At 38.8% G+C, this 15,350-nt stretch overlaps 1 protein-coding gene across 1 annotated transcript in view; it reads left to right on the plus strand.

The window, feature by feature from the left end:
* The window catches only part of LRP6 (LDL receptor related protein 6), a 188,566-nt gene that overhangs the window by 14,248 nt on the left and 158,968 nt on the right, over positions 1 to 15,350 (plus strand). The window contains exon 2 of the mRNA XM_020287629.2: positions 5,165 to 5,558. Within this exon, the coding sequence (XP_020143218.1) occupies positions 5,165 to 5,558 (394 nt within the window). The remainder of the gene's footprint in view (positions 1 to 5,164; positions 5,559 to 15,350) is intronic.

The raw sequence follows: 15,350 nt of genomic DNA on the forward strand, positions 1-15,350 counted from the left end.
GCGGATTGCTTGAGGTCAGGAGTTCGAAACCAGCCTGAGCAAGAGCGAGACCCCATCTCTACTATAAATAGAAAGAAATTAATTGGCCAACTAATACATATATAGAAAAAATTAGCCGGGCATGGTGGCACATGCCTGTAGTCCCAGCTACTTGGGAGGCTGAGGCAGGAGGATTGCTTGAGCCCAGGAGTTTGAGGTTGCTGTGAGCTAGGCTGATGCCACAGCACTCACTCTAGCCTGGGCAACAGAGTGAGACTCTGTCTCAAAAAAAAAAAAAAAAAAGAGTTCTCAAGGAAAGATCCCTAAATCTCTGAACAGGAGGGGCATTTGAGTGACGCACAAAAGTGCTATTATCAAGGTGAAGATGGCACCTGTTCATAGCTGAAATCTAGTCCCCATCCAAATCATGTCACCATACACATGTCAAATAAAAATAAAGCTGGGTTTATGTAGGAAGAGACTTCATTTGAAAAGACTGTTGCAATAGAGAGAATGCTCTGCCCACAAGATCTGCAGGTGTTCCAAAATCAAACACAAAAAGGCTTTTCTAGGTAGGGGTGAGCAGTGCCAGCAGGATCTTTGTGGAAGAGTGGGCAAGTGGGTGGGGGTTAGCAGATGACACGACCAGGGTGCTTTAACGGATGTTTTTTTCTGCTGTCAGCGGATCTCTGAATGAGTTGTTAAGAGAGGATGCTCTGCATCTGCTTGCTTAAGCTTAGGGCTAGCTTAAGTTCTACAGGTTTGTGGGGAATAGAGAAGCTTGATAAAACTTTGATCGAGCCATGTCAATGGGTAAGTAATAGGCATTTGTGAGCTCTTGGTCAGGACTTCAAATACTGTAAAATCCTTTTGGGTTTATGGAAAATATATTTTTAGGTCAGGTTCTAGAAGATTGCTTTTAAATATCAGTAAATATGTGTACTATATTACTGTGTTCCACGAATAGTACTAGGTATTTATGATAAAATTAGTTATCAGATGTGGTTGCTGTTCCCAAAGGGCTGAGATCCTAGTTGAGGTAGGAAGTATGCTTTAAGAAATGCTAATAAATAAGTAGTAAAGACTGTAAGGGCCCAAAGAAGGAAAGTTGAGGCAATTAGAAAGATTCACAGAGTAGATAAGATTTGAATCTGGCCTTGAAGGACTTAGATTTGCTTGTTGGGAGGAAGGGATAGAAGTTTGGAGTGGGCAGGAAAATGAATACATGGTGGTAATGCAGCATGATATACTCTCAGTTTACATGCTAAAAAGCTGCTTGTATGATGCAGAGACTATAAAAGATAAATTGAGAGTCCTTGGTAGAAGTCATGTAGAGGGCTGAGGTATTGAAGATTTATGGTTTAGGCCAGGGGAGTCAGAAAGCTTTTTCAGTCAGATAAAGTATTAGAAGTAGAAAAGGAAAGGGGAAGTTTTGAGATCACTTACTGTTAGGATTGTTTAGGTCTAAGATCTTGAAGGTCTGGAGTAGAATAGTGGTTGTAAAAATGGAGATGAGGAGGAAGGTTTAAAGACATGCTAAAGAAGAGTCAGCAAGACAGTAATTGGCATATTGGGGAAAAGGGCAGAGTCAAAAATGGCTCCAAGGCATGCCGGTAAGATTAGAATTGTGGTATCACTGATGAGGAATTGTTTTGTAGGGGGGAAGGTGATGAATTTAATTTAGTGGTCGGTAGAGATAGCCAACAAGAAGTGAGAGGGGCAGAACTGGAAAAGATGTTTTGGAAATTAACTGCATAGAGTTGCATATTGACCAGGTGAACTTGGATAATTTTCTATGTGCTCTTACTTGGGGAACAACAGTCTTGGGATACCTACATATAGGGAGTGGAAGGTTTGAAACCAAAAGGCAGACACATAGGAATAATAGGTAGTACACTGTGAGGAGGACATTCTACATAGGTAGGGATATAGTCAACAACATTGAATGCTGCAGAGAGTTCAAGAACAAGGACTGAGAAAAGCCTGTTGGATTTGGTTATAAAGACTTGGAGAAAGCATTTTTAGTTGAGCATTGGGTAGGAAGTTAGACGAAAGGAGTTAATAGCTAATGAATGGTGGTATGATGTGTACACCAGTGTTAAAAGATTTTGCGGTTAGCAGGTATATAATTATTCTCCTGGTGGTAGCAAGGTTAGGGTTATTAAAACTGAGTTTTTGGTAGTAGGAACCTGGCATAAGCCACTGAAGATACAAGAAATACAGAACAATTGATAGAGCAAAGCTGTAGAAAGGAGGTAGGAAGACTAAACCAAAAGTGTTCCTTGAGCCTTAGAAAGAAAGAAACGCAATTTGTCATTTTTGAGATTGAGGACAAGGTAAGGAAGGTTAGGTGGAGATGCAGAGAAATTTTTGAGAGGTATAAATTAAGATGTTGGGGTTGTATGACATTTATCTTGCTTCCTGCTTCACCAAGATTATTTTATTAATATAATTTGATACCAGAATGAAGGATTTAGGGCATGGAATTTGTCTTCAGGAAAACAGAAAAAGTTTAAAGGCTGCTGGAGAAATTTGCTAGGAATTTAATAATGGAACACAAGGATTCTTGAGCCCCGTGAGTGTTCTACTAAAGAGATGTGATGGTGATTATTTGGGTTGTCTGCGTATAGGAAGTTGGAACATAAGCTCTCTAGAATGAAAGATACTGAAGGGCAAGTGTGTGGATCCAGTGTTATGTCTTTGGTAGGTAAAAACAATGTTATAGATCACATTATAACTATCACATATCCTAATTAATATATTACTGAACAGATATTGGTGACAATATAGTAGAAAGTATTCAAGCATCAGAAGGATGCTTGGACAGGATGAACTCTGGGATTTCCTTTTAATAGTGTGGTTTATGTACAGTCCTTTAGAAATCCTCAATTATAATCAGTACTGCTAACTTCAAAAAGATGAAATTGCCCCTTTCACTCTTTTTTTGGACTCAGAAGGCTCGTGAGGCCTTAGATGACCAGAAAGGTTCATTGGATTTTGTAGACCAAAAATGTCCAGTACATGTAGAAAGGTTAATATTTGACTTGAAAGTCATGAAAGACATTTGGCTGCCATCTCATGTCTTACACAAATTTGGTATACAAACAATTTTCCAAGGAGAGTGCTATAAAGAAGGTACCCAATAAATATTAGATTATTAACACTCTTGGACTTGAAAATTTTAAGTGCTTTGGGGCTATTTCTTAGCCCTATGCAGAACTTAGCATTGTATCTTTTATTAGTAGGGACCTTTTATCTGATATTTATATTTGGCTTATAACATGAGAGTCTCATTATAAGTTAATGCAGTGAACTCTGTGGGGACTAATAAATCAGTGTGTTGTGTGAAGGCCTGAAATGAGTGAAAAGTGAGTCTGAGGCTGGGCGCAGTGGCTTGAGATTAGGAGTTTGAGACCAGCCTGATCAAGAGTAAGAGCTCTGTTGTCCAGGCTATAGTGCAGTGGTGTGATAATAGCTCACTGTAGCCTCGAACTCCTGGGCTCAAGCAATTCTCCTGCCTCAGCCTCCCAAGTAGCTGGGACTACAGGTGCATGCCATCTGCCTGGCTAATTTTTAAAAATTTTTAGATATTTTGTAGAGATGAGGTCTTGATTATGTTGCTCGGGCTGGTAATGGTTACTTTTAAATGATACTTGGGCTTGGTGTTGGATGAAAGAATTTTAGACCTTTAGTAAGTGGTTATGAAAGAAGATAGTGTAGGTTATTGCCTCATAACTGTGGGCTTAGTTTTGCTACCTCATTTGTGTTCTTCTAGCCTCTAGATCTGCGCTAATACTACTACTGGCCACATTTGTCTATTTCAATTTAAGAGAATTAAGATTATATAAAATTAAAAGTTTAATTCTTTAGTTATATAAGCTACATTTTTAAGTGCTTCATAGCCACATGTGACTGGTAATTACTGTGTTGTGCAGTGGAGAGGACATTTCCGTCACCATAGAAAGTTCTGTATAATAACAGTGCTCTACATTTTTAATTACTACTTTTGATACTAGGAAAGTAAATGTCAGAAACCTAAAATAGATATTTTTAAAAAAAACCCAAAATGTGGAATTTATACTACTACAGTTCTAATAGCTTCAACTTTCTCAAAGTTAAATGTTATTTCTTTAAGATAGCCTTTATATTTAGTTTTGGTATTAGATTTATTCAAAGGTCATTCTAATATTAATAATATAGAACAGAATAAAATAGTTTTATTAAGAACTATCTCTGCCAGACTGTTTAACAGTTTTATTAAGGTGTAATTGATATACAATAGATTGTACTTATGTCAAGTGTAAAATTTAAGTTCTGACATATATTCACCTCTGGAACCATTATCATAATCAAGACAACGTAGCCTGTCACCCACAAAAGTTTCCTTATGCTTCTTTATAATCCTTCCCTGTCATTGTTTTCCACCTCTATCCCTACCTCAGAACAATGATTGATCTGCTTTCTGTCGTAGTAGATTAGTTTGCCTTTTTCTAACATTTTATAGAGATGAGAGTCGTGCAATATATACTCATTTTTTGATCTGGCTTCTTTCACTCTGCATTATTTTGAGATTCACCCATTTCTCATGTACAAATAGTTCATTACTTTCTATTATATAGCTGTATCACAATTTATCCATTAGTCTGTTGATGTTATGTGAGTTGATCCCAGTTTGGCTTATTACAGATAAATTGCTATTAAAATTTATGTACAAGTCTTTTCTTTGTATTGACATATTTTTTTATTTTTCTTGAGTAAATACCTAGGTGTGGAATGGCTGGATTATATGGTAGGTTGGTTGTTTAAGCTTTTACAAAACTGCCAAACTGTTTTCCAAAGTTGCTGCGCCATTTTACATTCATATCAGTAGAGTATGAGTATCCAATAGCTCCGCATTGTTGCCAATTCTTGGGATAGCCAAGCTTTTTAATTTTTGTCTGATAGACTGTTTTAACAAGAAAAGACTGTCCTAGTGGAATTAATTCCTCCTCTCACTATCTTTTGTTTTTAAAATGCTGTAAAAATATTTTGTGTGTGAAAAAATTTTAGATCGTCTCCTCCTGGTTTATTTACTCTTTTCTTTCTTTTGATATATTTGCTCACTAATGCCAATTTGAAACCCAATTTGTAAGAATCAATACATTTTCTTCCTTTTTACTTACATATTTTTCTTTTTTTGTTTCAGCGGCCCCTTTGTTGCTTTATGCTAACAGACGGGACTTGCGATTGGTTGATGCTACAAATGGCAAAGAGAATGCTACGATTGTAGTTGGAGGCTTGGAGGATGCAGCTGCGGTGGACTTTGTGTTTGGTCATGGCTTGATATACTGGAGTGACGTCAGTGAAGAAGCCATTAAACGAACAGAATTTAACAAAACTGAGAGTGTACAGAATGTTGTTGTTTCTGGATTATTGTCTCCTGATGGGCTGGCATGTGATTGGCTTGGAGAAAAATTGTACTGGACAGATTCTGAAACTAATCGGATTGAAGTTTCTAATTTAGATGGATCTTTACGAAAAGTTTTATTTTGGCAAGAGTTGGATCAACCCAGAGCTATTGCCTTAGATCCTTCAAGTGGGTAAGTTTTTGTGTAATGTACAAAGGTCATTGCATCTCTTCTGGGCTTCTCTTCACTGGCATATACCCTCCTCATGCCAAGAGAAAAGAAAGATCAAAAATAGGAGTTTTAGACTTGTTGGACTTCTTTGTCAAGTAGACTTTAATGTGGAAAATTATGCTGTGGTCTTAAAGTGTTTCAGTAAATAGTTTTGTGTTTCTAATAGCATTTATGGAGTATAGTCATGTTTATAGTTCTTGATTTTTCTTCTGCATTTATTTTTCATAATTATCAGAGGATAATTAGAGGGGAGAGAAGGAATGAAGACCTAACAGCAGTAGTATTTGATAGTTCAAGATGAGATTACAAAAGACTTCGAGATCTTACAACTTTTATTATATACACAATAATTTTGTGATACTAGTATTTTTTATATTAAACTCTGAAGTGTTATTTAATATATCAGTATTGAATGAAAAATAAAAGTGAAGTTGTTAAATAACTCATTCTGGTTATATATGTTAGCTTAACATGTATTGGAGTAAAGGTTTATTTTCTAATCAGCAGGGAAACTTAAAGCTCTGGGTGAATCCCATTAGAAAATCAGAACTATGTCTCCACATTGCTTCTCTGTTACTGTGCCTCAATCCTACCGTATATCCTTCCTTGATATTTCATTATTGAATAAATTGTCATGCTAGAGAGTTTGTCATGGCTAAGTATAGATAACTATCTAAACATGATCCTAATGATGTGTATGCGCCGTAAACTGTACTGATCAAAGAATTTGGTTGTTGAGAACTTTTAAGAATATTTCTGAGAAATGGTGTTTGTGTTTTGTTAATGGTTTGTAAGTGTTGAGGTGTTGGAATGTTTCTGAGGTTATTGCTTCATAGAACACATAGGATTTCGTGCTTTCAGTGGTCATTAGGGAAGAATACTTTGGTGAAAAGATAAAGTTCTTTCCCCCTCCCCCCCTTTTTCTTCCTGACAAGTTCAATTTTATCACTGTAAGGGTGATGATGAAATCCAACCAGATATCTATTAAATGGTTAGTATGTTCTAGCTCTACATTTTGTACGCTGATTGGGGAGAGGAGTCTACCTTAAGGATTTACTATCTATTTAAGGATGGACAACTTGGGAAAAACAACTTTTTCTTTTTCAAAGCATGTTTATTTGCATCATGTAGTATATATTTGGAGAGGAGAAGGGTGTTAAAGGAATTGGAAGGACCACAGAGCTCTTAGGGAGGATGGGACATAAATAACTTGATTATCAAATTCTGGAGCATCATCTTGATCATTTCTATAAGGGATTATGGCTATATGATAGTACATATTAAAGACAGCTGAATATGTAGTCGACTCTTGACTATTTAGGATCTAATATTTAGTGAGTAAATTAATCATTCTCAGTTTGTCTCCTAAATCTAATGAGTTTTGCTTCTGGGTAGCAGGTCTGATGAATGTCTTAGGAAGTAAGTTTACTATATGCCTAAAATGTAATTTGAGTTTCTGTGGCTTTAATTTATGTGAGAATTCACCAAAGATTCAGCTGATGAAGTTATTATTGAAGAATCAATAACAATGTGCTTTTAAGGTAGAAGGTAGGGGCCGGGCATGGTGGCTCCTGCCTGTAATCCTAGCACTCTGGGAGGCCTAGGCAGGTGGATTGTTTGAGCTCAGGAGTTTGAGACCAACCTGAGCAAGAGTGAGACCCCTTCTCTACTAGAAATAGAAAGAAATTAATTGGCCAACTAAAAATATATAGAAAAAATTAGCCGGCCATGGTGGCACATTCCTGTAGTCCCAGCTACTCGGGAGGCTGAGGCAGAATGATTGCTTGAGCCCAGGAGTTTGAGGTTGCTGTGGGCTAGGCTGATGCCACAGCACGAGTGAGACTCTGTCTCAAAAAAAAAAAAAAAAAATAGTGAAGGTAGAAGGTAGTGTTATTTAGCTTCTGAAGGTGGTGTAGTGAAGAATAACTATCTTTTTCCTAAGGCCTAAAGGTTTGATCAAACAGTGAAATATCTTTTATTATTTTTGATGTCTGTGGTTATTATAGGGAAGGGAGAAAGAGGGAAAAGTCACCTTTTCCCCTCTTTTAACAGTTTTCTGAAAATTTAAGTTTTGAGAAGTTATTTTGTGTTATGGCTATATAAAACAATTACACAACTGGAGACATAGAATCCAGCAAAATAGTGTATATATGCAATTGATAATTAGCGTGATAGAGTGTATTTAAAATTATATTTTAAACTCATGCATTGAAAAATATATTCTGTCAAACAGTCTTTCAGTGTTAATGATCTTAGATTTATTTGTGTCATGGATTGTGGTTTCAGTGGAAAAGTAATTATAGGTAGAGTATATCACTTGTCAAACAGAAGAGATGACTTCCAGATTTATTTTTTTGGAAGAAATATAAAGTTTGCTTTCCAGACAAAGTACATGAAAATAGTGCTGAGGAAAAATGTAGACTTTATCAGAGTTTCAGTATGCTGCGTTTATGAGGTTCAGAAGAGCTGACTGAGCTCTCACATCAACTTATGTAAAAGGAAAGCTGTTGAATGACTGGTATTGTTTGAGTCCTGGGAACTAGTGCAGACATCTGTGTGCTTTCGGATGTATGGAGTTCTTTGTGTAATCAGTCCATTTAGCCTACACTGAAGGAAGATTTTTATTTCCCTCTCTAAATTTGGCCTCTGTTAGTCTGGGATTCTTTTTTTTAATAGTGACTGCCGGTGTACAATTCAGATTAAGAAACAGGAAAATATATGTATGAAATTGTTCCAGAAATGCACAGTCATAGTTACAGAAAGCAGTATTCTTATGTTATAGTGAATAGAAATAATTTATGACTATGTGGCCACTCCTAATGCTGGAGTTCCTCAGTCTGAATCCACAATTACTATACTAATTAACTATAGTGATGTTGAGGACCTGTTTCAGGTACAAATCAGTAAGTAGTTCTAAGGGTTTGTTTATGATCCTTTCATATTCCAAATCACCTTAGTGATTCAGTTTGAAGTGGATTCACACTGAACAGCTTTAAATGATTGACACACACACACACACACACACACACACACACACACACACACATATATATATATATTTTTTTTTGAGACAGGGTCTTGCTCTGTTGCCCTGGCTAGAGTGCAGTGGTGTTATGAGAGCTCAGTGCAACCTCAAACTTTTGGTCTTAAGTGATCCTTCTTCCTCAGCCTCCTGAGAAGCGGGGCCTACAGGCTCATACCACCACACCTGGCTAATTTTTCTTTTTTTTTATAGAGATAGTGTCTTTTCTTGCTTGGGCTGGTCTCTACCTCCTGGCTGCAAGCAGTCCTCCTGCCTTGAACTCCCAAAGTGCTAGGATTACTGGTGTGAGCCACCCTGCCTAGTCTGAATGATACATATTTTAAAAATACATTTTTATTGTTGTTAAGTATAGTATTAACAGTACCAAAAGTTCTGCTTTAAAAATACTTGTAGATTTACCTCAGTAGAAAAAAAATGGTTTATAATTACCTATTTAATTATATACACACAATTATCATATTTTAAACATGTTTAAAAGTATTTTCTATACTTATAATATCCCAAATGACTAAAATAGTTCCTCTCACATAATAGGTAATCAATAAATATTTTTGACTGTACTTTATAATATTTTTTTCTTATAATCTTATTAGTTTTCTAGGGGAGAAAGTATTTTCTAAACAAATGTAAATTTTAGCATGGTCTTTTGTGAATTCCAAATAACTATGGCATGATTACAAATGTTTATTTAAAATATAATTGAGATTTTTAGCCTTTAATTTTTTTCAACAAAAGTTATTAAGATCATATTATATAAGAATATATAATTCTTGTTATATTCTTATATTCTCCAAGAATATATAAGAATATATAATTCTTGGAGCTTGTTTTATGTCATAATTAGCTCTGTTCTTTACCAGCAAGTTACTTCATTTTCTTGGGTTTCAATTTCCTCATTTCTAAAATGATCTCTTTCAATTTTGACCTTAAGTTTAAAAAGTGAGACATTTAAAGAAAGTATTCTAAATATCTGTTTAAAAAATTTTGTTTTACAGTTACATGTTTAAGTCAGTAATTAGGTAAATGTTACTCTCAGAATTGTGTTTTTGCAGAGCAGATTCTTAAAATTTTGTCTTTACTGCTCTTATTACATATATCTTCACATTCCTTTTTTAGAGCCAGTCCACCCCTAAAACTAGTTTAAAGCCTTTTTCCAATTCTACTTGATGTAAACTGAAAAATAACTTTGAGTTATAAAAGGATTCATTTTGTATGAAGAATGGAAAAATGTAGCCAGTTACTTTTAGGCAGATTATATAGATTCATACATGTTTGGAGGTGGGGTGTTTTGAGATTATTATTTATTAATACAAATTAAGAGTGGTGTGTTAGGAAAACCATTAATCTGGTCAGGAAATCTGGATTATAGGTTTACCTTGACCAGCCTCTGGGATATGAATCAAGGCCCTGGGAAATTAAAAGAAAATTAAGAATAAATAAGTGTACATGTATATAATATGTGTTCCCAAATGTCAGTATAGAGTTTCTCTTAAAAAAATTTTTTTTTTATAGAGAGCTTTTCTCTTTTCTCTTCTTCCTCCTCCTCCTCCTTCTTCTTCCTTCTTTCCTTTTTTTTTTTTTTTTTTTTTTGAGGAAAGGAAAGAGAAGTTTACTAATTTGCTGGCAAATGAGGAGGTTGGCAGATTCCTATCTCAAACTAGCAAGGTCCTGTTTCTGAGTAGAAGTGCAGAGCTTTTAAAGGTTCTGATTTATTCCACTTTTGGCTAAAACAATCTCAAGATCTCCCTCCTTGATTGATCCCATCTTCAACTAAGACAATCCGGTGACCTCCACCCAGACAGTTCCCTTGAGCCATCTCCTGTGGCACTAAGAACAAAGGACATTCCCCTGCCCCTCCTGGCCACTGGCCTGAGGCAGGGATATAGGTTTTAGTTTTCAAAAAGGGTAAGGGGGTTTTGAAGCGACAGAAATCATTTTTACTCTTTTTCAGGCCATTTTCTCTGTTACATATTCCCCAGTGTCAATTTTACCCTATCATACCTATGGGAGGAGGGGAGACATAGTTATCAAGCTACTTCTTGCTGAATTGGAGCGATGTTTTAGATGAAAGGTACAGATTATCAGGTGAAAAAGGGCATAAGCAATAACTATACCCATGAGGATTGACAAGGTGAAATGGACTGTTGCCTTGCACTCTATGTCCAGTACAGGGCTGGGTTAGAAAAGAAACATGGGACCCCTGAGTGCAGAGCTGTTAGTTGTAGCTGTAGGAGATCCAAAAAAGCAGCTTTCAGCAAATTCAGAAATCGTGTACAGAAATAATTGTACCAAACAAGGTTTAGGATAACACACCCAGCAGTAAGACAGATTAACAGATGAGGCGCTAGCCTGGGGAAATCTTCACTAAGGAGTTGTCCCTCTATCTTATAGCTAGAACAAATCACCAAAGAAAGATTAGTGAAAATATAAACATTTTCACATTTTTTATTTTTCTCAAACAGATACTTTAGATTGCCGAAAGGCTGGCTCCTCCGCAATGGGCTACACCTCTTTACTTTAGTATGATGGACCCAAGGTTGCACTTCTGACAATATTAATGAGGTGTGAGTTGTTAGAGGCACTTCATAGTGTCCCTTCCACTTCTCTGCTGCCAGCTAGGGAGGGACCTGAAAGAGACAAAGTCATGTATAGTGGTTAGCACCTGACCCACTCATTTGACACATTGTTTTACTCTATTTTCTTTTACTCATGGTTATATTACCATACCCCGGGGTGCTAGGAAGGGTCTCTCATAAACTTTCTTAGGGGCTTAACTTAAGCTTGCTTCTAAAGAGCTATTTTTATCCAGAGTAGGGTAATAGCAATATCTTATCTCACTTTAGATGGGTTTCCTATATCAATTCCAGATGCATGCAATTTCTATTCTAGGTGTAAGGCTTTGTTTACTTGCTGGGTTAACCTCTGCTACAAAGGAGGGTCTGTTATCATGCTCGCAAAATGTCCAGGGCTCTGTGGAGTATGCTCCTGGGTCCTGTTGGCATTGGGGTGTCTGTTGACGTCCTCATTGTAGGAGGAGGAGCTGCTGAGCTATCTCTGTAGCTGTCTGTTCATGGCCTCCATCACCAGCATGTTATTGTCCATTTGCTGTTTTCCTGGAGTGTTGATGCTTGTCATCCGTCGTCTTCCAGGGCCTGTTCCTGTACATGTGCAGGAACTTGGCAAAGGCCCTCTCAGCTCCTAGTAGGTGCCCATCTCAGAGTGAGTTTGTCCAGAAGGATTCCAGTAACCTTAGATGCTCCTTTCTTTCCTCCGGGTAGGACAAGCCAGCCTTAAAAGGTATCTACTAATACAAACCTAGGCATCTGAGTGAAACTACCCATCATCGAAAGGGTAGACCCCCACATGTTGAGCTCCCTGTGTAGCGAGTTGCCTTTTTGTCTTTGGGCCACCCCAAGCACATAAACAGTTAGTTATGAACAGGGTCCTCTCAAATGAGATCCCACCAAATCCATGGAGGCATCACAGTAAATCCATCAAGGCATTACATTCCCAATGTGTGTATTAATGTAGGTGCCTCATAAGAGGCTGACCCAAAGCTTTGGGTAGGAGGTGAGTCTATGAGGATTTTGTCTTCTTTAGCTGTGCCATCCCAAACGTCAGAGCCCCAGTCTTTAGTTTTAAGGGGGTGTAAATCTAGCTGGGATGTCAAGGCCCTGAGGAACAAATCACCTCCTCCAGCCTTCTTAGCAGCTCTGCCAATGGCCTGATGACTTTTTGCCATGCTGGCCACTGCTTTGGGCTCAGCCACGGCCAGTATCAAAGGTATTATTTCAGTAGCATACTTAATATTCTTATTTCCTGCCATCAGGCGACCCCTTTTCTTTCAAATGGCACTATGAACATGCACAATCATAAAAGCATATTTAGAGTCTGTATAAATGTTTACATTTTTCCTCTTGATAACTGCAGCTTAGTTTGCTGGGCTGAAGTCCCAGGTGGTAGTGCCACTGCTGTGATCACTGCACATCCAGCCTCTTGTCATCCATAAAGCTGCTCCCATCAATGAAAAAGATCCTAATCTTGCTCTGGCATTGGCTGATCTGACAGATCCCTCCTGCTAGAACATATAGCCTCCAGAACTTCCAAACAGTCATGTTGTAAAGGCTCATTCTCTTTGGCTGGCAGAATTGAGAAGACACAACTCACTAGTAGCCCTTACTGCTCAGAGGCAAAGAGGCCATCCTTTCACAATATTGTTCATTGGATTTGACCTGCCACTTGTATGAGATGCCTCTCAGCATCTCTACTAAGACTCATTCCTTGTTTTTCTCTGTACAAGGGCTTTATCATCAGCCTGACATCTGGGATCCAGATGCCATTCCTAGGAACCCCAGATAAGCTAATACAAGTTTACAAATCTTGTCCGGTTGCAGGTTCTGCAAGTCCCCTGCTAAGCTTCCATCAAACAGAGCAGGAGAGCCTTTTTAAACTCATGAGGCAACACAGACCCAGGATCCTGCCATTTAAATGTATTTGAGTACCATTCAAGTTCCTCAGCCTTTTGCCTACGCTGTCTCACTGCTGCTGGGCCCTCTCCCACCCTCCCTGTCTGGCTCCCTGTCTGGCTGTGTGCAGCTGGTGCCAGGGTCTGGGCTGCGGCTGGGGGAAGGGGGTCCCCATCAGACTGCTTCATCCACACTGGTTGGCACCAGTTGAATCAAATCCCCACTGTCACTCTTTCTCAGGGCTTCTGTGGGGATATTTGTAGGCGGGGGCTCTAGCCCCCTCCTTCACAGTCTGAGTCCTGGACTTAAAAAAAACCCACTTTCCCTCCTGGGGGATTCTTGCTACCTGTAGGCTTTTGCAACTTTTGGGTCATGTTCCTTTCAAGGTCTGTCGTCTTTATAAAAACTCAGCCTAGGGTGGATTTTTCTGCCCATTCCAGGGTCTCCAAGGATCCTGCTGGTCATTCTTACACATTCACACCCCTATCTGATATTGCTGCAAATTGCCTGCCCCAGCTATGGGTTCCCTGTGGCTCAAATTGAGTTTTCTGTGGGAGAGACCATTCCAAACCCCAAGTCATAATTTACTGGGTGTGAGATTGAGGAGTTAGTTCGGGAAGCATCCTCCCTGCCCCCCCCCACCCCCATGGTGCCAAGATAGCAGCAGCGGCAGATGTTCCTTTCCCCTCGTTAGGTCCTCCTTCCTGCCACATCTGCCCTGGTGCTGTGGCCGCGCCCAGTGCCTCACCCTGGTTGGCTGCAGGAGTTCTGGGAGGGGGCAGGAGGACCTCATTTATGAAAAATCATACAAACACGGTTCATTTTGTATACCATAAACAATGAGTTTATCTCAAGCAGATAGCTTGAAACTCCACATTTTAACTTTGTAGTGGCAGGTTGACCATTTGAGCTCTGAATTTTTTTTTTTTTTTTTAGAGACGGGGTCTCGCTCTTGCTCAGGCTGGTTTCGAACTCCTGACCTTGAGCAATCCGCCCGCCTCGGCCTCCCAAGAGCTAGGATTACAGGCGTGAGCCACCGCGCCCGGCCGAGCTCTGAATTTTATAAGAACTAACAGCTCAGAATAAACCACGGACCTTTAACCACCACTTTTCCTCACATTCTATACAAGGGGTAGCAACCACCACTTCAAATGAACTCCGCCCAAACCAGGTTCCCTAGTTCCACTCAATCTCTTGACTTCCAACCCCAAATCAGGGCCTCAAAACGAATCCAATAGGGAGATCTGAACCCTCCCTTCCCCACCCAGATATGGGTGGAAACAGGGTCTTGGTGTCCTAGGGATCTTTGCTTACAAATGGCTGTGGCTGTGTCATGATGCTTCCCCAAATCTGTTTCCTTCCCCTCAACTCAGTTCAGGTTGTGGGGAGCTGGTCCAATTCAGAGAGAAAGAGGATGGGAGTTAACCAGAGGTATAACATGCTCTGGCAGCTGCTGGGACTGTCCTATATTCTGTCACCTCAAAGAGAAGCTGCTGCTTCCAGTGAAGACCCACAGCTTGTCCCTGGGCTGCTCCCTGATTCCTTCAGCAGTCGCAGAGTGCCATTCCACTGGGGTGCTGAGGGCCTACCCAGGGATGCCAGATTCTGTTACTAAAGTTTGGCACTTGTTCCCAAGGCTGCATCAGAAGACCAAGGACAAGTGGTTTGAGGAGAAGGAAAGAGGAGTTTACTAATTTGCTGGCAAATGAGGACCTGGTTGGCAGACTCTTGTCTCAAAGTACCAATGTCCTGTTCTCTTTTCTTAAAAATATCTTAACCCATATCCAAGTTTTAATGCTTTATATCAAGAATCAGTCACTTTGTCTTAATTAGTTAATTAAATAATTAATGAGTTTTAATTATGTTGTGTGCTTTTTAATGCCCCATATCTCCAAGCCCACTTTTGTTAAAGGAATATTGTAAGGGAATATTTGCAGTACAACTAAATGACTATATAGCCTAGTGTTTTAATAGCTTTTCTTTTCTTTTTTTATAATGAAAGCTCTCTTTGCTTATATCATTGACCTTTTAATTTATCCTTAGCAGAATGAAAATGAAACTGGAGTGGTAAAGAATAGAATACCTTTATGAGTACTGACTGTTTACGTTTTGGGCATTTCGTCTACCTTTGATGTGTCCTAGTGTAGTTGGATCTTCAGAAATTACAGTGAATTAGTTTTGATGTTGCCCAGTATTTATGTCATTGAATGTTCAAGATTTTGGAAGAAAGGGTTTGTCAGATAG

The sequence above is a fragment of the Microcebus murinus genome, chromosome 10 (assembly GCF_040939455.1).
Source record: "Microcebus murinus isolate Inina chromosome 10, M.murinus_Inina_mat1.0, whole genome shotgun sequence".
NCBI classification, from domain to species: Eukaryota; Metazoa; Chordata; class Mammalia; order Primates; family Cheirogaleidae; genus Microcebus; species Microcebus murinus.